Source organism: Colius striatus, chromosome 10, assembly GCF_028858725.1.
Source record: "Colius striatus isolate bColStr4 chromosome 10, bColStr4.1.hap1, whole genome shotgun sequence".
Taxonomy (NCBI): domain Eukaryota; kingdom Metazoa; phylum Chordata; class Aves; order Coliiformes; family Coliidae; genus Colius; species Colius striatus.
The window spans coordinates 10,850,908-10,874,834 of NC_084768.1; the positions used below are offsets into that span (position 1 = coordinate 10,850,908).

At 38.6% G+C, this 23,927-nt stretch overlaps 1 protein-coding gene across 7 annotated transcripts in view; it reads right to left on the minus strand.

Annotated features, from left to right (window-relative positions):
• Positions 1 to 7,889: 7,889 nt before the first annotated feature.
• DENND1B (DENN domain containing 1B) overlaps positions 7,890 to 23,927 on the minus strand; it is a 153,856-nt gene continuing 137,818 nt past the window's right edge. For all 7 annotated transcript variants that reach the window (XM_062003324.1, XM_062003322.1, XM_062003321.1 and 4 more), the window contains 3 exons: positions 17,943 to 18,022; positions 16,537 to 16,753; positions 7,890 to 15,334 (listed from right to left, as the gene is read on the minus strand). In XM_062003324.1, coding sequence (XP_061859308.1) covers positions 14,786 to 15,334; positions 16,537 to 16,753; positions 17,943 to 18,022 — 846 coding nt within the window. In that variant the 3' untranslated portion in view covers positions 7,890 to 14,785. The remainder of the gene's footprint in view (positions 15,335 to 16,536; positions 16,754 to 17,942; positions 18,023 to 23,927) is intronic.

Genomic DNA, 23,927 nt, shown 5'->3' on the forward strand with positions numbered 1-23,927 from the left:
GAAGAAAAGGCAATGAAAGTGTATGGCACCAGAGGAAGGTGGAGGCAAAAGCTGGGTCTCAGCAAGGGTGAAGCTGGGCTTTCCAGCAGTGAGGCCATAGGAAAGGGAATGAGAGCTACCTACCAAAGCAGATCTGTGTAAGATAACTTAGAAAGAGCATGTTTTAGTGCAAATAAGGATTAATATATAAAATAGTCAAAACTCTACAATCTTACAAGAAACAAACAAGGAAACGCTCAAAAGGCACAAATGTCAGTTTTAAACACACTTTCTGAAAAGCCGAATTAACAAAGGAACATCCAAAGGTGGCAAGGAGGCTGATGCTGCAGCTAGAAAAGCTCAATGGCAGCCTGGAGAAGCACAAAAAGTCCCAAAGCCATTGCTATATGAGCACACTGCAATGAGCATGAAACACATGGTTAGGAAGACTGACCCTTCCGGGCCATATCTCAACCAATGAACAATAGTTAAAACAAAAGAGAATACATTATAAAGAGTATCTAATGCCATCTTGGCTGAAATTTAAACCACAGATTAAAACTCATACAGGAGATGCCAAGCTATTCACTGCTGCTCAGCCCAGAGGTATAACAAAATGCATACAGAAGCACAGACATTAAGGAAGAAGCAATAACATCTAAGAGTTGTGGAGAACATTTGTGTTTCTATAAGGAAAATGTATCAAGTTTGCCTTCTTGTTTCCCAAGAAGCATTGATTATCTGCATTAATATGGAGGTATCTCCACATAGAAGGTCTAAAATACTTCAGACTTACATTGGTTAAATCTATCTCACTGACTCAAAAGCAGAAAGCAAAATAATGTATTCCTGATCACTTGCAATCTATTCATTAAAGAAACAAATGCACAATATGCTCCCAAACCTCACATATTTAAACTGTCTCTCCATGTCCATCAGCCTTCTGCAAAGACAGAGAAGGTGCTAAGTTAGAGCACATGATCTGCTGTGCAGCTAACTCCTCTGAAGACACTCAGAAGCAGGGTAAGGATGAAGCAACTTGCACCCCCTTTCACAGAGCATTCCTTTTTCTCTTGGAAAGGGTGACATCCAGCCTGTGGAACAGTGAGGAGTACCTTCTGATTCACAGGAACAGTTACACTAGGCAGAACACAAATGTAGCAGCTGGAATTTGACCACCTCAAAATGATCACGGTGTAGTCACTGCATGTTGTGCATTCTCCATTTTGTGCACAAGTAACTGTTCCTTCTCTAAATGTACATGGTATTTTTATAGCTTATCTAGTGTATCCATATCTGTGTACAGGATCAAAATGACCCATAAATATGGATTATATTGAGCCACATGCAACACATATATTTTTGCTTTATGGGATCATTGCGTCATACTTTTACAAAGAAAATTATCCCCAGGCCAGAACTATATTTGCAGTTTAAAAAGTCAGTTTGCCACTTGGATTCAAGTGATCAAGAAACATGTTCCATACTTGGAAATACACTGAATGTGCTTTGTGCTATGGTCAGGGCTGCCATCCTCAGCATTGCAATTTGCACCATCCTCTGACTATATCCACGCTGACTGATTGTCCTGTGCCAGGTCCCAAGGTGGCATGAATCAATAGACTCTCCTGATGCTAATTTAAACAAGCTGAGAATCACATGCTCTGTTTTAAACTGCTCCTGTCTCTCCAGCACCATGAAGGAGTGCAGGCAGAAAAAGGGCAGAGAAGAATTTTCTTCTTCACTTCCAATGTTTCTCTGTCACTTTGCAATAAAGATCAACAGCCTCAGAAACCAAGTGTCCTATTGTCCCAAAGGCATTAGCTAGTTGTACTTGAAAGGTCCCCTTGGAGCAGCTCAGCTGTACTGCTGCAACTGCACTACATACTCCCCTCCAGCCTGGCTTGCCATGACTGCAGCCCTAAGACACCTCCAGGTAGGACAGATTTAAGACTAATGAAACGCTGTTCTTTCATGTGCATTCTTTGAGCAATGCCCAGACCTGCCCTTATGACCATCTTAGCAGCTGACTTCCTCAAAAGCACAGAGCCCACAAGTGGCAGCACCTAGAAGAAACCAGTCAGAAAGTGCTTTGAGGCAACGGACTGCAGACCATTCTGCTGCACTTCTGGTCACTTCCCATACTCTACAAAGTCTCTTTCCCAGCTGAGCTTTGCCATTCCCACACCTCTGACCCTATTGGAAAGGACATCTGTGCTCAGTCTGGCCCTATAAAGGACTGTCATGAAGGCAAGTAGGTTGCCATAACTTCTCTTAGCATAGAATAACTCATTTTGCAGAAGTGATACAACCAGGAAAGGAGGTGAACACAGACTTTTTCTGCATGTTGGCATGTAACCCACCAAACTCTTCTCCTTTGGTGTGGATCAGCCACTATTACTCTATCACATATACTGCATGAGGAACTTTGTTCCAGAGGCCATGTTAAGCATCATTAGTTGTTTTTAAATAACTGTACATTTTTTTTGTTGGTTTTCAGAAGTTTAAATAAAAGTTTATTTATGCTTCATAAGCACAAGTTAATGAGGGAGAATAAAAGTGTGTCAAAGGGACTTCTGGGGAAGTCTATTTCACTGCTTAAATTGGTAGCACCTCCTCAGACTGAACCTGAACCATGAACTTTGACAGTATTTTAGCAAATGGTTTCTATAACTTTGCTCTCCCAAGCAATCAATACTGATGATCATGAGTTTGTTTTGTGGGTTCTAAATAGAAAACATTGTTTTTCTGTGTTCTCTGGAAGATGAACACCACCCACCACTACAGATTTGTTCCACAATGCTGTGAGAAAGCTTTGGAATTCTTGCTTGTTTCAATAAAGAAGATCATCTTCCCTGTTTGGTACAACTGAGTGAAATTTTGATAGTATATGTCTTACAGATATGATGCCATCTAGTTTTCCAGCAGCAACAGGACATTCCCAGCAGAGGGCTCTCACATGGGGAATCGTCTCCCTTCTGAGGTCTCCCAGTCTCATGCCTCAGCCTAGCCCTTGAGGAAGCAAGAAGGCATCTGGCCCATTCAGCTTTCTGGTCAATGAGAAGCTAAGTCATCAAATTTATTGTCATTGTCCACATCTGAAGTCTGACCAATGATTATTGTTCAAATAGATGCTAATTAATAATAACCATCGTCTAAATGACAGTATTAAATCAAGAACACACTTTCTTAATGGCCATAACAAATCAAGTCCTGCAGCAGAAAACTCATCTCCAGAGGAGAGACAGCTAAGTCTTTTTCCCAGCCAAAAAATTCTGTATTATTTTTTATTGACTGTAAGCCTCAATCTCCTGCAAGTCTCACTGCAGGACAAACCTTCCACGTGTAACGTCACATAACATCAGGAATCACGGATCACAAGATTTTGGCCAAGTTCTTTTTCCTGTGCTATTCAAGCGCCTCTTGGCTAAAGAAAACTGACACCTCTGAAAACAATTCAAAAAAAAAGAGCATCAGATCAGATGTTGTAAGTCAATAAAGTTGAACAGCAAGTAGCTGACAACACTCAAATTTTGCCTATTGCAAAAACATCACAGTTGAATGAATGGATGGGGCTTTCATGCCCCACTGAAGCATGCACAGGCTTCAAACTACTGGCATGTGTCAAGATGCTGCAAAACCTAACATTTATAAAAGATATATCTGGTGTGTATTTATTGGGAGCAGAGCAAGGTCTTGTTTAAATCGCACACATAAATTGGATGTGGAGAGTGGGCAATACCCTGTGCCTTGCAGTAAAAGCATGTTTTAACCTAAACTCCTCCATCTATAATGCATGCCACGAGGTGTGAAGACCTCTTACACGTTGAAAAGCCAGAGTATAAATTATGAATCAAGGCACAAGCGGAGTCCTGAAGGCCAAACAGAGTTCTCGCTTTAGTGCTGATTCTTCTAGGTTTCAGTTCTTTTCATTATATTTCTGGGATGAATAATTATAGTTGCGGGACAAAAATGTATTGGAGATTGTAAATTGTAACCAATTGGAGCAACTTGGTTATATTTTGTTCACAAAAGTTGCCTTTAATTTCTGCTTTTACCAGGCAGAAATTTTTCTTTCCCCAAAAAACATTTGTCAAATTGATTCTATTTACCAGCATTCACCTAATAGTGTCAAACACCAGCGAGTCTGACACGTCCAAATCATGACTTTAAACCATCTTTTTGGAGCAGAGAAAAACTACACAGGCCTTCCCCTGGTTTCATGTTCTTCCTGGAGCTGTTTAAAGCATGACATTCTTCCCAGCTCAGTATTATGTATGACCTTTCAGATTTCACCTGTAGTTTCAGCAAAAGCACACTCCTTGTCAGCATGTATTGTAATAACTGCTGATGACAAAAAGCCGTGTTTCCAATTTAAACCCACTTAGCTTCATTTGGCACCTGTGCTAAACTTTACTTCAGCAACAGTGACAGCAGCATAGGCATGGGAGAAGTGAGAGCAAACGCAAAGGGCAGGCTCTGCTCAGCAATCCCAATTACAGGTGATCGTTTGGGCTGCCGGCCCGTGCAACCTGTACAAACAGCGATTTGCACCACAGCATGTTTGCAATGCACAAATGGTCACACTGTAGAGTAACCTCAGGTTAAATAGCTGCTTTCTGTCCCACAAAATAAATAACTTGAGTCTTCCATGCAGCCAGTACACAGTACTAATAGAATTTCAGGTGTTACTCCTAAGTCATTTCACAATCTTCAAGCAGATTAGAAAAGCATTATGTCTGCAGGGAAGACATGTGGGTTGTTTCCACATATTTGTACTCCAAGTGTAAAACAGCGTAAACAACTCACTGCAGCTTTAGCTGTTTCTAATCATCTCCTCAGCAAGCAGGCAAATGATGCCCAAATGACAAGCCATGTGCTTCCAGTGGTGACGAGGCACTTGCCTGTACCACTGCCAGTTGGAGACCAGCCAGGAGCCTGGGCATTATTTCAGAGTAAAAACCACGAGGCCCTACTTTAAGGCTGCCTACAGCACTATTGCCTGAACACTGCTGCAAGCCTTGGAGGCAATGACCAGGAAAGACCCACAGAAGGAGTCACTTTGACTTGGATCCCAATGACAGAGCAGAAAAAAAACAAATCAGAAAAGCATGCAGGTGCACTGCTTTGGTGCCTCGGCTCCTGGCAGCACACCATCATGTGTCAGTGACCTCAGCTCCTCCAGAGATGGAAACATTTCCTTGGGCACAACATCATGTCAAGAGAGGGTTGTTCAAAGTAAATCATTAGGTTGGCACTTCCCTTCTTAAACGTATAAAACATGAGTGTCTAGTTGAACAAACCCAGTGCCTAAGCATTTTTTTTCAGAGGGATCTATCACAGGAGCTATGTTAAATCTGACACCTGCGAGAGGAGGTTCTGTCAGGTTTTTGCACGAGAAATGTGCCTGACAGAGAAGACGCAGATTGGCCTTTCAGGTGACCCAGTGCTGGCATGAGTGATTAAACCAGCCCAAGAAAAGATCATCCCAGTTCAAAACTGTGAGTAAAAGTGACCACCAGCCACAAAAATACATGGCAGTGCTCAAGACCTGCATAGGCTAAGTTAACCTGTGTTTGTCACACAGTCCTGGGATATACTTTTCTTGTATAGCTGGCCTGAGATGTAGAAATAGTTTGTCAAATTTTCTGACATTGGTGAGAAGGGGGAAAAAAACCCAATTACACAAGTACTGGTCTGTTGACATTTAAAATGAGACAATGATGAGCATGGAAAAAAAAAAGGTTAAAAAAAATCCTGGGCCAGCAACCCAAAGGACCAAAGACAAATCACAAAATAGGATGCAACTAATTAGGCTGAAATGCCAACAATGTTCAGTATATCGTTCAAAGTATCCGCGGTGTCAGGCTGCGACCGTGACCCCCAGTTCCAATATGCCAGGGGGAAATGTAGAAAAAGGACTGAATCGGATCAGTTAAATACAAATATTTTAAAATGACATTTTAATTTCTACCTCACCATTCTAACATTTTCAAAAGCGTTAAATAAGCATGTCGCCTATTCTCAGAGCAGGCCAAATGTCAGATGTTTGTATGTATTATTCAGCTGAACATTTTAAGTATATAATCCTGCTCATTGCTAAACAGGTGGTATTCTATTAGCAGGGTATTTTCGTAAAAGGAACAGTGAATAGAAAACTACTGATGCTATAAACCAGTGTATTACTGAATGTGGAGACAGTGCTGGTGTGGAACTGAACAAAGGTCTGCAGGAGGATGGGGGGAGCGAGCAGCTGCAACTCTCTGCCTTGTCTATGACTTCTAAAGCACGTTTCAAGGCACTGAGAGTCAAGGGTCTCAGAAACCACCTTCCACAATTCAAATTAAGCCACTAATACGAAACCGTTCCCCAAAAAACTGGGTTCCATGAGTTTTAAGATGAGCATGTCAAGGCTAAAATCTGAAAGTCAGGCATGGCTTTTAAATATTCAGCCTCTAAACAGTCTAGGCTGAGAAAATCACCCTCTGCCCATCTGGAACACACAGAAATGTTCCTCTTCATCATTCAGGAAGTGTCTTAACATAAAAGTACTCACCTTGGAAAGTGTATTAGCTGAGCTATTCACAGAACTAAACACACCTGGAAAAACAAACTTGTGTATGCAGAGTCTTGTGTAAGCTCTACATGGTGAAGTACATCTTCGCTGTGTCCCATCAGTGACACGGAATTTTCCAGGACTTAACAACTAAAAACCACATAAGAGATCTAAAAGGAAAAGGTTTCCAAACCAGTTTGATCAATTCTTTGTAGCCCACGTTGTAACATTTTTTTTCAGTGCTGTGTGTTGGGTTTTGTTATTTGTTTTCATCCCCATGCTTCAGTGGATATTACATGGGGGATGAGGTAGAGCTGAAAAAAGAAAATTAGTGGAGCAGTATACCAGCAGGAACCAGGCATTTCAGCTTTCAGGAGGAATGTAAAATTGGCAGGCACAGAAAGGAAATTATATATGGCCCATAGCATGTTCCAAATGTGCTTCCCCAACTTTGCTTTTAGACCAAGTACTTGTTTATGTTTCATACAGAATTTGTAACAGGATTGACAACCTCTGGGGTTTTGAAGCTTAAGAAGCTGCAAGCATTTTGTCTGACTGATGAGAATCTGCAGACTGACTCTGCTTTATCTGAATACCAGCAAACCCACAACATCACTTCAGGCATTGCTTAGGGTTTTTGTTGTTGTTGTTATCGCTTGTCACATCAAATAAAAATCTAAATCCATGAATTTGATAAAGCTGCTTTTCCTTCTGTGAACATGAGGTTAACACACAGTGAATTCTGGAAAGAAAATGAAATGCTTTGTCCATCAGTTAGGTACAACTGCAGCTGCACTGTGTAAAAGTGTTGCAAAAGCAACATTCTCAGCTGCTTTAGAAGCACGACCAAGCAAGAAGGAAGGTTTATGATTTCCTCTCCCAAACAAGTCCCCAACAAGACACTGCTTGAGTTTCCTTTTTCCCTCAAATGCCACAACTCATAACAAGTGTGCCAGCTTTCTGATACTCATGTGACTGGAACACCAAACTCCTCTGAAATAATTTTTCACAGCCACTTGGTATGGTTGTATTAACAGGAACAGAGTCTAGCTATTAAAATCTCAATATCATACTCACAGTCTGTATTGGTTTGTCTGCAAAAGAAGAAAAATATCACTGGAATTACCAAAGAATTAATGAAGGACATCAGCATTTAACTTCTGTACTGTATAAACAGGAATCGATAAGAAAACATATTCAGCTTTCTCTGTATTTGAAAAACCAAAATGATCATTCAATGGAGAAATACTCTCAACATAGTACAGTACCACTGTGTTATTTTAACCTTTATGCCTGACAGGTATGAAAATAATATTCACATCAACCCATCAAACAAGAACCTGCACCACCCAAGGAATTTTGATATTGTTAAGTTTTATTTTATAGTACAGTGTTGGGCACTTTATGGTAACGTGGAGTTCACCAAAAACTACTGACGTCACAGACTTGGAAGGAAAAAGAAAAACCCCGAATATACCACACATCACAGCTCATTTACTACATCTACACAGTGCACTACTGACAGTAGTCTAAGGTCTGAATTACAGTTCTTGAGATGACTTTGCTAGTCCAGAGGGTGCAAAAGTATGGAGCAAACAGATTTAGTTTTAGTTTTACTCAAGGTCAGTAACTAACTAAACCTTTAAAACTGTTAGGACAATGCTGGTTGGTTTTTTTTTTTTCAGATCTCCAAAACTATTAAAATAATAAAACCTTCATGCCTTTCCTATAAATAGAACAAGGATATTGTCACAGGGACAGTTTCCAAAGGTCACTAAAAAAGAAACACCCCGAAAGAAAATGAGAAGCATTAGTTTACATTATGTTGCTTTGTTCCGTGTTGAGGCATTTCTCATCGTGTCTGGCACAGATCTAAAAATAACAAACACAAATTGTCAATTGGCTAAACATGTAAGCATTTTAAAGTTTTCTTCCTCCTCAAAAGTCATGAGGTAAGAGACGTGATTGTGCGTAAGCTGCACCGAGACCAGCTGTTCCACAGTGCTTTATTGCCTCATTCAAGTATATTAATTTAAAGAAGTTTGAGAGAAAACTAAAGGTTAAACAAAATGTACATCAATATACAAAGAAATTAATTTACAAAAAAATTAAAATTATACTGGCAACATTAGTAAGTATTTTAAGTAATGACTTAACGATAATTAGGGATGTCACAAATGAAATTGTTGTTACTCATGGTCATCACCAGGAGCTCTCACTTCACTGAGGTACTGAAAAGCAATGCTTAACTCTTCCTCTTTTCATGACTGATAAACAAATGATCTAATGATAATCTGAACACCATAAATTCTAATGTTTAACTTTACCTCAATTTAACTGCGTTCTAGTTTTAAGAATGACCTTGAGGTCCTGATATGCAAACATTGGCTTAGGCCTTATTATTTCCATAGAACGTGACATCCATAATCATCCCCAGTCATTGGAAATATACATTTGCCTCATTAGAATATATTCTTCATGTTTTTATCATAGAACCATATTTCAAAGCTACAAGTAATTTTACACATCTTTGAAAAATACCATTTTAAGAATCTGCTCAAAAAGCAGATGTGCACTACTAAATTATTTTGAAACAAGGAGAAATATTGCACAGAACTCAATGCAGATTTGCAAGTCAACACATTCCCCCCCTGCCCCCCAACCAAGTAGCTCACTTATTTTTAACAGGAAAAGAATGTCAATTTGCACAGAATTGTAACAAACATCAACATATTTGAACTCAATTTATTTTTTTGAATGCTAATACTGTTACTGGACTCTAAATACAAATGTTGTTAGTATTGACCTAAGTAATGGTAACAATTTTGAGTACCCTTTAATACAGTAAAGCTTGGAGTAACTTCCAACTGTGTTACCCGCTTCATACTCCAACCTAGCAGAAAATGGCAATGGCCCTGCCAACTACATGGACGGTGGATGGCCCTCTAGACTAAAGTGGCTCTGGACTCATCAGGCAGCTCTACTTAGAAGAAGTTTAGTAGCTTCCAGGAAAGACCTATCAAGTACTTTCAACTGGCCACTGACTAAAACTGTAAAATGGACATTACAAAGCAAATTAAGGAAGGTTTTGCACAAATAACCCCATACCATCCCTATTCCATTCCTTTATTTTCAACCACCCCGAAAGATCATGAATTCCAGACCAGCTGTGGTCCATGCTCTTAGGGTGAAGATGAAGACATGTTCCACTCACCCCGGATTTTGGTAACAGGTTAACAGCTCTCGGCAAAGACATACACATCTAATAGCAGCAGTTACTGAACACAAATCACATCGCCATTCATACTGGTTTTGCTGGTGCATTTATTGCTACATTCATTCCCCAAAGATTTACCACGATACCGTGGGAACAGACAGCCATCACCAACTTGAGCTTTGCAATAAGGAAGCTGCTTGCCTCAGATTTAATTTCATTAGCCACATCTGTTCAGCCTGAAGTTTCAGGCTGTTGGGAAGACAGCAGCTGGAGTCTCCCAGCACCTGGGCTAGAGCCTGGGACCAAGAGAGAAGATGCTGACTCCCTTGGAAATGAAGATGACCATTGAATTCTCCCCATAGAGAAAGGGAACTCAGTGGTTACGGGGCTCCTCTCTGCAGACAGGGTACTACTACAGTCAGTACTACACTGGGTGCATTTGCAAAAGGGCCTCATGCTGGCACTTTGATTATTGCATGAAATGTTTCTTTAATTAGCTACATGCATAAAGACTCCTTAACAATTCCATTAGACAGATGCACCAATGAAAGATTGTTCTGTAGGACTGGATACGATTGATTGTAGGTGGAGAAAATGAAGCTGTTTTAAAAACCTGACTTAGCTGTTATTTTGCCTAGACTTTACATCATTTACAAGAACACAAGGCTGCAAACTACCTCATTCTAAAATCAGAAAAGACACCTAAAGAGATTTTTGAGATCTAACACACTCCTCTAACAGATTGGGTGGGAGTTTCAGAAGCACCCAGCATGTGTCTCAAACTCTGGCTCAAGTCTGTGTTACAATGCCTGAGAGGGAACTTCAGCCAGTGCTGAGAGTTTCTGATGACCCCATCCAAGCTGCAGCAGTATCACTGAAATGATAAATGACGATGAAGGGTTCAGTCAACAAGTTCTATGACAACTTCTACAACTACATTTTTTTCCTTCAGAAAGAATCTATTTCTTCAGAGCTACGTGACACCCAAATACGTGGCATGGAAGAGCAAACCACTGCCTACTCTACACAGACTGCCCTCTGCATGCATAGAGGGTAGGTAGGGATCACCTTTGCATCCACAGGACTGTCCTTCCCTGAATACCTGCACTGTTTTTCTTATGTTGCACCTCTATACATGTGGATGGGAAGGCTTTGACTGGGACAACATTTCATCCATTCTGCAAATCCCACACGGGATTAGTTACATAGGCAATATTACTTTTGCCTACGTGGCTGGGTTGGAATCACTACAACTGCGCTAGAACATTAAACAAGATCCTGAAATCTGGATTTCCTCTAAATGATCATTCCTTCTGAGGGCTCCCAGGCTCCACTTCACCACACCCCACCAGAACAACCCAGGAATATCTTTCTCTTTCTACTGCCCTCTTTTCCTCCCAAACCAGATGAGTGATACAGTCATTTCAGGTAGACATTTATGCAAAACAAACTCGAAGATATTGAATTCAAGTGCTAGTTTGACTTTCTACGTCAGAAACTTGTTCCTATGTGTAAGTACGTGGTGACAATACTTCATCAAATAACATGTTATCTTCCTTAAACAGGAGAAATGGGAAGATTTTTGAGATCCTGAAGAGATGCCTCTGAAGAAGACCATAGGAGCTCTGGCTGAGCAGAATTCAGTTCTCACCAGTAGCTGGTCATGAATGTTGATGATTTTCAAAGACATTAGAAGGATTTCCAAAAATGAAAGGCATACAAGTATAAAACTTGTAAAAAGTATTTAACCTGGACAGTTTACCTTAATATAGGACCCAATGTGGCAATAGAAATACCGTATACTGTAGCCAATAAACAGTTTCATCTTACCACAAGGACAGAGAACAACAGTGATGAACTGGAAATATCAGTTTGGACTCTTGTCTATTTGGTAATTGGCAATCCTGTTTAAATAAGGCACAAATATTAGCCTTTTTAAAAGATCATTGACAGTAAGTGGAAAAGAATCTGTAATATTACAGAGTTTAAAAAGTACCTACAGTTAAATTCAATATTGATATAAGACTGAGTTATTTTTGAACCCATGTTAGGTTCAGAACTACAAAAGACATACTATTTTGTGAGTGTAAACACTAGGGGGTTTATAAATAGTAGGAAACAGTGTGGCATAAGCACAGCAACTAACATTTTGACTGAAATAAAACTAATTCTAAGCTGAATTTTACCTTCCATCTTTTAGTTCATGTTTGCGTCTCTTCAGTCTGCATTTTCACTCAATGAAACAGTAAATTTTTAACACAATACCTCAATTTTGAAAGATTCCACTATCAAACTTTGTGACCCTTAGAATAACTATTAGCAGCCTCACATGGCTTCCATATTTTTTCCACAAAGCTGAGAATGGGACAACCTATGTGATAACGGGAGTTCAGTGCCTAACTTACGTAAAGCCAGTAAGATTTATTCTACCAGAGATTCATTTTTTAAAACCATTTTCTGGCAGCATTCCTGGAAATTGGAAAGTAATGATGGTTATAATTTTCATCTTTTTTTTTTCTATTTTTCTCCTTAAGCCATTAATACTGTTCATTATCTTCAATAAATGAAGAAAACAAAACATCATCTTAGAAGGAAGTGTGGACAGAAACACCATGTCAGATGCAGAGGAAAAGAAAAGATGAATCTTGAAATTCCTGTCAACAAAGTACATGGACACAAATGAGAACGAGTGAGAAATGATACAAGAACAAAAATCTGTGTTATCTATCTTCTCTTAGACAAACTTGGCACTACATTTGGCTAATTTTTAGTACCAGGAAAAGAGAAAATGCCCTCTACCAAGTCACTAGTACTACCTCTAAAGAAGTACCCTTGAGGATGGTCGGCAGCTTTCTCATCTGAACAGCTCCTGTGCCACCTGCTCTGACAGTTTAGAGCAAAGATTTTGAATCATTTTTATGATACTTTTGATTGCTCATAGTGCAAAATGTTTTGCCAAGTTATATTTTTATGCTATTTTAAAAAATCCCCAACGTACCATTATGCTACACAAGAGGAAGGATACATAAATGCTTTGGAGTACAGATCTCTGGACATAGAACCTCTAACTGGAATACTGAGATTCTCCAGCAATACAGATTGCAGATGATCTCAGGAACGTTCTGATCAGAAAGATATTTCTGCAAGATTTACACTTTTACAATCTTTTACCTTCATTGCATTGATTAAAATAAAAATCATGCTAGAGGCTAACCCTCAATGACAAGTACTGTCCCAGTCCTTCGGATTCTGGAGGAAGCTGAAACTTTTGCATTAAGAAAGCCAGAGTGTCACTCTGCTGCATCTCTTTGGTAAAGCATCAAGCATTGCCTCTGTAATGACACAGATCCATTCCCTTGGGTCAGCTGCCTTGTAATAAAGCAGCCAAAAATACTCCTTTTCCATCTGTGTTTGCTTGAAGGAAAATTCATTCATAAATCTCAATGTGGCAACTGATTCTAAACTTTGCTACAAACTGCTAGTAAGATATTACAGAGCTGATCCACATACTGAGCTCATGAACGTGCTCACTTGGGCCTATACTAAGATTAAGACTAAAAATTCATGCAGAAGGAAGAAAGGGAAGGAAGGAAGAGAAAAGAAGGAAGGGAGGAAGGAAACACATGAGTTGAGAAGAGTATGAGAGCAATCTTCTCAGGCACAGTTCATTTTATACCTATGTGTTACTTTTGCCAAATGTTTCACAAATATCCTTCTAAGCTGACAATTCTAATCTGCTGAAACTTACTTCATGCCTTTCCTGTCCTGAGCTACTGTGGAGGACAACGTATGTATGGTAAGGTGGAGAGGTGGAAAAACAAAAGTGCAGGAAAAAAAGGGGGAAAAAAAAAAAGCTTCATGTATCAGCAAGAACTTCCAAACTTTAAATATCCAAATATTCCTCAGGAATGCTTCCAGAAGGAGGACAAATGCTTGTTCTAAATACAAGCCCATTTATTTTTCCTTCACTGAATTTAGAAAAAGATTTTTGGCTATTCAGCCTGGCTAAAATGAGAGCTGAGTACTTGCAGTCCCATGCTGAATCTGTAATTTTAGCTTTCTAGTGTTACAAGTAATTTTCCGTTGTGACTTTTGAATAGTTTCACTAAATATGGCTTCTAAGTAATAGCAACTCAAATGTATCTTCAAGAAGGTAGCTACTAAAAATGGAAAGAAAATAGCTCAGAAGAGGCACAAATTAGTTTTCAAACACTATTTGACTGTAGAAAATTTAAAAAATAATAAAAATCTACCAATTCCTCTTACACTTTCCTTTCTGAATATTTTTAGGTGAAACAGTCTACCTAGGGAAACTGGACAGTATGTCTTTAAAGTGTCTTAGTTGTAAACAGAAGTTAATTAACACCACATTATCATTCAGCACGTCATGTACTTTACAGAAGAGAGGAAAGCATGCACTACCTTTTTGAAGTCTGGAAGACAGGCCCACAGTTTTAGTTTGGAATAAGTTCTAAGTTATATTCACAAGAAATTCTTTAATCTAAAAAAAAGTTTCTTTTACCCCCTTTGCTGAAGAGAATTCTTGCCATGGAAAAATCATTATTGCTTATTTTGTAGATTTGCATTCATCTTCTAAGATAGTTAAACCTCTTCTCAAAAGATTAAGGCAATTATTATTCATCACAAATATTAACAGTTGTACATTTCAGACAAACCAGATTGCTTGGTTCATTTCATGCTTAATGGGATTAATATAGTACCTTCAAAACCTGGTTACCTGTTAGGTGATACCTTTCCTGTTGCTTAGAGGAAGCACCATACAACCTGCTGTATTTTTAACACAAAGACTAACTAGTACCTGATTTAACAGTGCATTCATATATTTAGTTCCATTTTGTGGACTTAACTACAGCCAACAAACGAACTGGGTAAACACAGAAGCAGATGTCCCAATGGCAGAAAATGCACACTCAACCTTTTGGTTATCATGTTACATGGAGTTATATGCAGTCCTGAGTAGTCTCCCTTTTAACTTCTGATGGGAGTCAAGTTTCTCGTCTCTCATAGTTTTCTTACGTTTTATTCCCACTATTGCTGGATAAGCTATCTTTTGAAATATTTAAACCATAGTGAAAAGCAGAACTCAATTTACACAATGACACCACTTCTTGGAGAAGCCCACCCTCTTCTGGAGTTTCATTTCCTTTCTTCCTATCTTTCTCCCAAGGGACCAGAATGGATGGATGTTGAGCAGGACTTGCTGGGAGATGATCTTCTGAGGTATTACTTAGTGTTTCATTCCGCTTTGCATACTTAGAGGAAGAATATCCTGCTTTAGAACTTTCTAGAGATGCAAATTGGGCACTTGATCGTACTGGAGGTGGGGATGTCATACTAGCCATGTCCATCTTGTCAGTAATAAAGGTTTTGACACTACTTTCCTCTTCCAGCCTTGAGAGAGATTCTCTATGGCCACCAGAAGAAACTTGTTTCCTTGGCGATGGAGGGAGCTGCTTCCCATGGAGGACACTGTCGTCCTGACCAAGGTTCCACTCTGCTTGGTCAGTAGCACTGCTGCCGAGCAGGGCAAGGTTGCTCTCACTAGGTGCATTTGACTTGTTCTGAGAGAAAGAACATGTGTTTATAGTTAATGTCACATGCAACATCTCTGCACTGGTATTTCTGAAACAAAAATACTGTAACGTATTTTGTGTGTTCCTAAATCATGGATCCCATTTGGGTTCAATGTTATAAAACAACAATCTCAAAAACAATGTAAGACGAAGTGCTTTCACGATTCCTCACCAGAATGCTGTCTCATCCTAAGGAAAACCTTTTATACAGAGGAAGGATTTCTGTCTCCTCTGTCCATTCAGTCTTTGCCTAAGCAGTTTTGACAGTGAACAAAGACGTACTTTGCTGGTTTGTACCCACAATATGAGAAGGAGCTGGACTAAAAACTAAAACCAGATGGCATTTCCTCTTTGCTTCAGTAATTAATTATACCAACTTTCAATATTAATTTTTTTTAGTCAAAAACCCAAAAATAGGGATTTTATTAATGTGACCCCTTTGTGACACTCATAATATAAAACTCTACAAGCTTTTCAAACATTTGCATCAGAATTTGCTGCTCCAGTAATGAATATTCTACTATAGAATCACTTGCAGTAAAATTAAATGTAGGACAGCTGATATAAGCTGGGATTCAAAAAGCACTAACTTTTCTTGGCTCCACCAAAGCAGTGAGTTGGTCAAGGTTTTGAAGTTGTAGGCAAACTGTTTACAAGTCCTGTGCAACTCTATCTCAAGGAGCCGTCTTAGAAAGCTCAGGAGTACTATTCTATCAGTATTTCAAGTTACCACATGGATCCCATGACTTAATCAAGAGGGAAACATCACCATATCACCATGATTAGTTTGAGGATATGAGGTGAAAATGGAAATAAATACTTTCTAAACTGCATTAAAAAAAGACTAAAACCAGCTGTGGGAATACCAGATTGAACAGCTAGATGTAATATTAAACTCTTTGGTTAAGCGAATTCTTACATTACTCACAGGTCTGTATGTAGTTATTGTTATAAGGGGAAAAAACCTGTTCCAAGATTACTTGGTAAACTGGACAAATGTGTAATCAATCTTTTGGCTGGTGATAAACCAGCAGCCAGTATGGGTGTATTGTTATGTAGTCCTAGGAAGAAATACCAGTAATTCTCAGGACAAAGTTCCAGTGTCTGAGCTGCTTGTTGTTGATGCCACAAATGCATGTTTTCATTATAAAGGGATTGGAGTTTTTTTCAAATTAAAGCAGAAGACTAACCGTTGTCTTGTAATCAATGTCATCCATTGACCTAAAGAAATCCAGACTCTTCGCTCCTGAGAGCTTTCCTTGATCTGAACTGTGTGTGCTCAGTGTGTCTAAAATCTCCCCAAGTAAGTCCATTTCTCCTTGATGCTGAGGAGTTATTCCAGTGTCACCAGAATCATCACTATCATAAAAGCAAGCAGAAGCTTCTTCACTGTCTTCTGATGATAACCTGAAAACAAAGGTTTTTTCATCAGCTTTTCCATCAGCTAGGAACATAAAAGTAATTTTATATCAACCATTTCTGAAAGTAAGTCAGAGAATGAGTTCCAAGACTTTTCAAAAGGAACATAAACTCAAACTTCTTTCTACTCAATAACTTTCCTAACATGGAGGTATACCTATGGAGATGCAGTTACCATTAGCAGTGTTTTCTGTCTCCTGGCTCTTCCCAAACCACTACAACAGTTATTTCAGGTCACCCTTATCATGAATTTAAAAATCTTCCCTCCAAATTTTACACTTATTCCAAAACTGGTTCCTCCTTCCTTGTCTACACCTCTCCAGCTGACCTAGCCACATACTTCATTCTGGTGGCTAGACTGTTAGACTGCAACAACTTGTGTCATATTACCAGAATTACTGGAGTACTACCTTTCTGCAAGAAGGACTGATGCTTTTGTCTCTTATTTTCTGCTTCATTCATTGCAACACCCTTACCTCTGACCTCCATACAATTGTAGTCCTTCCTTATCTCTGTCTATCCAAAATACTACTACAAAGGGTATTTCCATGGCTCACTGTTTTGATTTTATCCTTTGAACACTTCAGTAGCTCCCTCTTGCCTTCTGTATCATGGCTTAAGCTGCTTGATTTTGCTTTCAAGGTCCTTCATGGTTTATAACTACATGTTCATTATCAAAAATCATCGCCTGCATTCTACCAGAGAATGCCTCAATGAAGCTTAAGTCTCAGCTTATGATTTTTCCTTAATCCACATGTAGGAAGACCTTGATATGCCACTCAGGAGGCAATATTTCTCCTTCAGATCCTTCAGACAACTCTCCATTGTTAGAATCGCAACACAGTACTTGAAAAATAGATTAGCTGAGGTCACTGCCCACCATGTAGCTGAATATTATGTTGCTGCTTCTTTGTGTAAATAGTCTCTTTTTATCCTGAATCTGTGAAGATTGAAGATTACATCAAGCTCTTCTGAGGACTATAAATAATGAAAAGCTATTGTAGCTTATCTCCCTTCTTAATAGCAGATTTAATCCTAAACTACTTAACATCATCTAGATCAAGAAGCAAGTTAGCAGCCTGGACAGGAGAAAAATGTGTCTCGAAGTCAACTCCACTGAATAACATCAGTTACTCTTTTTCCCATACATATGCACACTCCCAAATAGACTTCTTACTTGCTTGTTCTCTCCACTTCATCATCATCTTCTTCATCCAAGGCAACATCCTGGTTACTGAGATGCTGGTTGAAACGAGTCTGGAAGAGAGGAAATTAACATTATAATTTTTGTTTATTTCTTCTGTTTCAGCATTGCTTATTTGGAGACAGCTGTCACTTCACTCATTAAGACTTTCAGAGTACTTGATGAGGAGAACCACGTATTGATCCAGTCTTCTAAATGTTGTTACAAGAGGATGTGAAGCCCTCAAGTGTCAACAATTAAAAAGTAAGAGAAATATATTTTTTTTCATGGACCATGGAAGGCCTTATTATTTATGCAGAGCCTTGACTAGCAGAAGACTGACTATTGGAGGAAAACCATCACTCAAGTCTACTACCTGCCCTTCCTTGCAGGTATATCATATAAAGCAATGTGGTTTATTATTTTCTGATAGAAGTATTTGCCAAGTTTTGGTTGATGTGGTCTACTGAGCATGAAGATAAATGGACTTTTGAAGTAGTAAATACAGAAGAAGTCAGAAGTCTCTTTGCATAGCTATATTTGTGTGAGGCTGCCAAGCAGAACTGTAGGGTAAGCAGTACTCCAGCTCAAAAACGGTATCCTAACAGCATTAGCTAACTTTAAAGAAGATCATATGCAAGTAAAAAGAAGTGCTAGTGCCCACATCTCATCCTGCAGTTCATTAAGTGCCTAAACCTACAACAAGACCATGATGGTGAAGAAATGTGGCCTTAATTTCTGTCTACAAAGAGCCTGCAAATCTTGTGCAGTGAGGATTTCAGTATATCACCTATTACAGATGTTGTCAGTGTTCTGCATGTACCAGGACACTGCAACTTTACCCTCTCCTTACTGTCAGGAACGTCTGACAAGGTTCAGTCTGACACATTTGTTCACACTTTCCACAGTTCTTTGTCCACAAAGAGGAAACATATGGCTCTTAATGTGTTAAATCAAGTAACAGTTGATAGAAAATAAGAGAATGATTAGAGTAATAAAAACTATGAAAGGACTCAAACTAAGCTTCATCCTGATGAAAAGCTACAGAATGGAATGCAGAGAAACAAAGTACTAATATTTCTAACTTCTTCCCAATTTTGTGAGTTCTTTGTGTCGTTCCCATCAGTGTTCATTACTTCATCAAGGAATCATATCCCTGCTTGCAAATAAAGGGAGGCCAATCACTCTATCTTAATTGATATTGTTAACTGATTATCTTACTGATTACTACACAACTACAGTCACTGTTTTCCGTTTTGAAGTTACTGCTTTAAGTATTTATCTTCATTGGGCCAATTAAAATACTTTGTTCCTATAACACTGGTAATTCACTACTTCCCCAAGAAAATTCTGACATGAAACTCATTGTAATTAAAGCTCTAATGCTGGATTTTACTCTTGGAAGGCAAAACCATGTTTCTGTCTCACTTACTTGGAATTTGCATCAGAATAAAATATCACAAGATCACAATCACTGATTCATAGAAATAATAAATAATGTTTCAAACAGCATAGGTGGCAAGTTTCAAAACAAAACAAGGAAAAAAAAAAGGTAAAGGGAAAAAAGAAAGGTTCTGTCTTTGAGAAACAGGAACTGAATGAAATTAATTAGAATCCACAAACATCACAGGCATAGCAGTGGCTCCACAGAGCATCTACAAACAGTATTATGCTAGTGTGTTAGTGAAATCAAGAATAACATATATGAAATAATATAACAGAGCATAAACCTAAAAAAATCAAATCCCCAAACCACCAAACACAAAACAAAGGCTTCTAGTTCCCGATGGTCATGCCCTCTCTTTGAAAAAAATATTTTCTCTATCAATTTAAATGTTTAGAGGTACAAAATGATACAGGAAGGCTTTCAATAACCAAATCAAATTAGATAGGATTTACATGAAAAGAAGAAAAAGAAACAGGGGAAGGAAAGGAGAACATCTGTCTGTAAATAACAACATTCTCCAGAGTTTGCAGCTCTGTGAGCTAGCCACAGAGACAAGCAACACATGTTTTCGAATAGGTGACTTTTCTCTAGGAGCTGTAATAAAAACGGCTGCAAATGAGAGGTATGTCCAGACTAGTTTGCAAAGAAAGAAAACGAAAGAAAGAAACTCTTAATAAATTCCAAAAGGAGAACCATAAATCTTTTTCAATACTCCACTAGGCAAAGTGACATAGTACATACACCTGCAAAAGCTGTCAAAGTCATTTAAGAAGTCCTTCCATTACTGACGTACCCTGCTGTTTGCAGTTATTTAAGCTTTTAATTTCTGTCTTTTCTGCATTTTGAAGTGTGTAACCTTTTTTATATCTTTTTATGAAAAAAGGACAGACTTCTGTTTCCTTCCTGATCAGCATCCTAATAACAACCAGACCATTTAAATTTATTACTTCAAGAAATGATATGGTAACACTCCTTACTTGCTGCACCAGAACTTTATAAAGTCTTAATAGACTGCTGTCATAGGGGTTTTTTTCTAGAAAATAAAGCAACACAGTTCTTTAAAGTACTCAATTGTTTTGCTTTTTCAAACTATTTCTGCTTATTCTGATATTTAATGTATCTACTTATTATCAAAATGTGAACAGGGATTCAACTTTTGCTATTTAAAATTCCTCCCATCTTCAGGCACACTGCACTGCAAGAACCCATCACTAATTTTGCTCATAATGTAAGAGAGCTCAACATAGTTAAACACAAGCGGCTCGTACTCTCCACAAGCCCCTGCTGAACCATCAAGCCTCGCAAAGAAGCATCACAAAGGAGTGACAGCAGGCATGAGGAGACAGATCCTTTTTGTGTCCACCATAAACATCTTCTTTGGTTTCTGCCCTGCTTCAAAACCTCATTTTGCAAGTGCTCTGCTACCTATGCAAGTTCTGGTAAATGCTGATCACTGAAACCAGAAAAAGAAGGTGCTGACAGTATCAATACACATAGAAGCAAACAAAGTGAGAATAAGACCTTAAACTCTTCCTTCTGCTTACTGGTAGCCTCACAAAATGTACTATTTTGGCATAAAAATGTAGACAAAACACATGAATGCTAAAAGATTTAAATGTGAGATGGTAACATTCCCGATTAGGCATGAAAGTCAATCTTTGAAATGTCAGCTTTTTATTTAATGCTAGACCTTTCAGAAGCACAGCTTCCTGGAATGAGTATTGATCAATACTAAGGCAGGAAGTTTAATAAGGCTGCTGCTATTAATTGTCCTCAAAGTGAAAAACAAATAATCTTTTGATAAATGGCAGCACATATATAACTTCACATTTACTGGCTACTCAATACATCAACACATATAAGGTTTCAAGAAAAGAAAAATCTCTAGCATGGTTTAAATCTATGAAGTACTGTTTCCTTTTTATTAAAAATGTAGAGATTATTCATTTAGTATGAGAAAGCAAGATAAAAACAAACCCACTATTATATATGATTCAGTATTTTACTTCGCTTATCCTCCTCTACAACCCAATCACTGGCTGCTTCTCTCAATCAAATCTTCTAGCTAAGCACAACCCATTGCCTTCCTTTCTGGTTCAAGACTGACCTAAAGCAATGGAAAATGAAATAACATTACACTCCGCAAGGGCTGAGACTGGTGGGGAAAGAGGGAAAGGAAATGAGAAAGAAGTACAATTCCTAAACTTTCTCTTTTTTAATACCCTTCCTCTTGCAGGACATGGTACAAACAAACACAAGCTGAAAGTAGTGTTAGGCATTCCAATTAACTACTCTGATCAGATCAGGATAGGAACAAGCAATAATTTTAGATTAATTTGTAGAAACCTTCAAAAAGTTACTTGCGTGCTTTTGCTCACAGAAAGTAACACAAAGCAATGATGCCTTACAAGCATTATGTTCTAATATCAGAAAAATTGTCCTAGATATAAATTAAAGACATATTAAAAAAGATGCCATATTTGCCTTTATATTGTTATTGACAAAGGATTCAGGGATGATTTAAAAACTATTAATGTCAAATTAAAAAAAAAAAAAACAGACTTGTTTTTCCTCGTATAGAAACCTTCTCTGTTTTAACAGTCAGACGTGTAGACAATGCAGTTGAAAGAACACTAAGTGTGTGGAAACATCCACAGCTTATGCCATGAGACAAAAGCATCATCAATTAATTGAAATGATTGGGAACCAGAGAAAAACAAAAAGGTAAATCCCCATGACAGAAAGAAATCCTTTTCTGTGACAATAAAGAACTCACAAGAACAGGAAATCCTCCAAAATGTGTTTAGACATATAGACAACCAGAGATCTGTAGATTAGGGTACAGGCACAGTATATCGAGATGACAAGTGAGCTGTACAGCAAGAGACCTCCACTGACTTGTGTAAAGTTGAAGGAAACATTAATATCAGTGCTGAGGTAGGAATTATTCTAAGTAGAGATGATAATTTTTTTAAGACACTCGTGGATAGGAGATGCTAATTATTTATGTTCTGAATTACTGTGGTGAAAAATGAACAATCTCTAAGCTTACTCTGTTTTATGTGTAACTCCCGAACACAGACAATACTTGAGATCTTAACACTGCCTTGATTTTTAAGGATTAATCATCCTTCTGCAAGCATTCTTTAGAAATAGCTATGTTTTTCTCTGAAACAACAAATAAACTTCCATCTTTTCTGAAGAATCACAGACCCTATTTCCCCTTGGGAAACCTGCACCGTATCATGGCCCTTCGAATCTGTCTGAAGCCCCATGCTACCCACAGTCAGGTATCACCTCTGAACAGCCAGATCTCACTCATTCCTCTCAATGGCACAGAGGCTATTCTTAGCAAAACCAGCTATTTTCAGCTGACACACTGTGGCACTATGCCACACATCATTCTAGTTGCTAAGAGTGCATCAGCCGAAGGCAGCTTGGCTTCACTTCCATTGGCAGCAAGCAGAACTGTTCAGTCTTTTAAAACAGGACATGGAGATTTCCAGTGCCATTTGCAGCAACTGAAGCAAGCAGCTCTTTTATAAACATGTGTTCTTAATGCAACATTTTTCAGAGTGCCTTTAATAATCAGATTCACCAGCCAGAATTTCCAGTTACTAAGAAAAATGTAACTAGCTAATAACTATAGCTAATCAGTGTCCACATGCACAAAGGCATGTGAATATCCAAATGTACAAAAGCAAAGAAAGGAATGTGTTTTTCAGTAACAGCACAAGTCAAGAGACATGGAAGCAACTTGGGTGCAGCGTGTGTGACTTCTGTGAATCAGAACAGCTGTAAATCCAGTTTATCTGGCTGGAACATGCTACCTGTTTGATACAATTCCTAAAAGGTAAAACAGAGGTTAATGGTTCAATTGATCTTTCAGTTCAAATGCGCATCATGTCCTTATATCAGTAGATCTATCACACGTTAAAATCACTGCTGGAAGTGCTGTTTGCAGATCACGTGGGACTTTGAAAGAAAACTTACCAAAACCATGGAAGTGAAAATGTACAATGTGGATGTGACCCTAAAACCCTCCAGACTTCAAGATTTAATGGAAAACACCCAATGTCACAGAACTATAGATAAAATCTGAGCAGCACTGTGCTCTGTCCATCAGACCCAGCGACAGCAGAAAAAGCAATTTGAGCAAAGCTCTGCATGAAGTTTGAAAACAGACTTATCACATATGCAAGGAAAAAAGATTATGCCTTAGAAACAGAAATACTGACTTGAAGCACATTTATCTCTCAAGCAGCCAATCACAAGAATTAGCAAGGAGGTATCTCCCCACTTTTCTATTTCACACCAGGAGTCTTCTTTCTTAACAAAGAAGGTGTTTCTCCACAGGGAGCTAGGGAACATGATGGCACTCAGATTTGCATGTCATCCGCTGATTTCAGATGTTTTAAGGCCTAAATTAAATAATAAAGAGCAGGAAGGAGGCTTCATCGGGATGCAATCTGGATTCCAGGTGGGTTGTGTTGCCCTTTGGCCATGCCTCTCTCTATCTATTTACTGTGGAA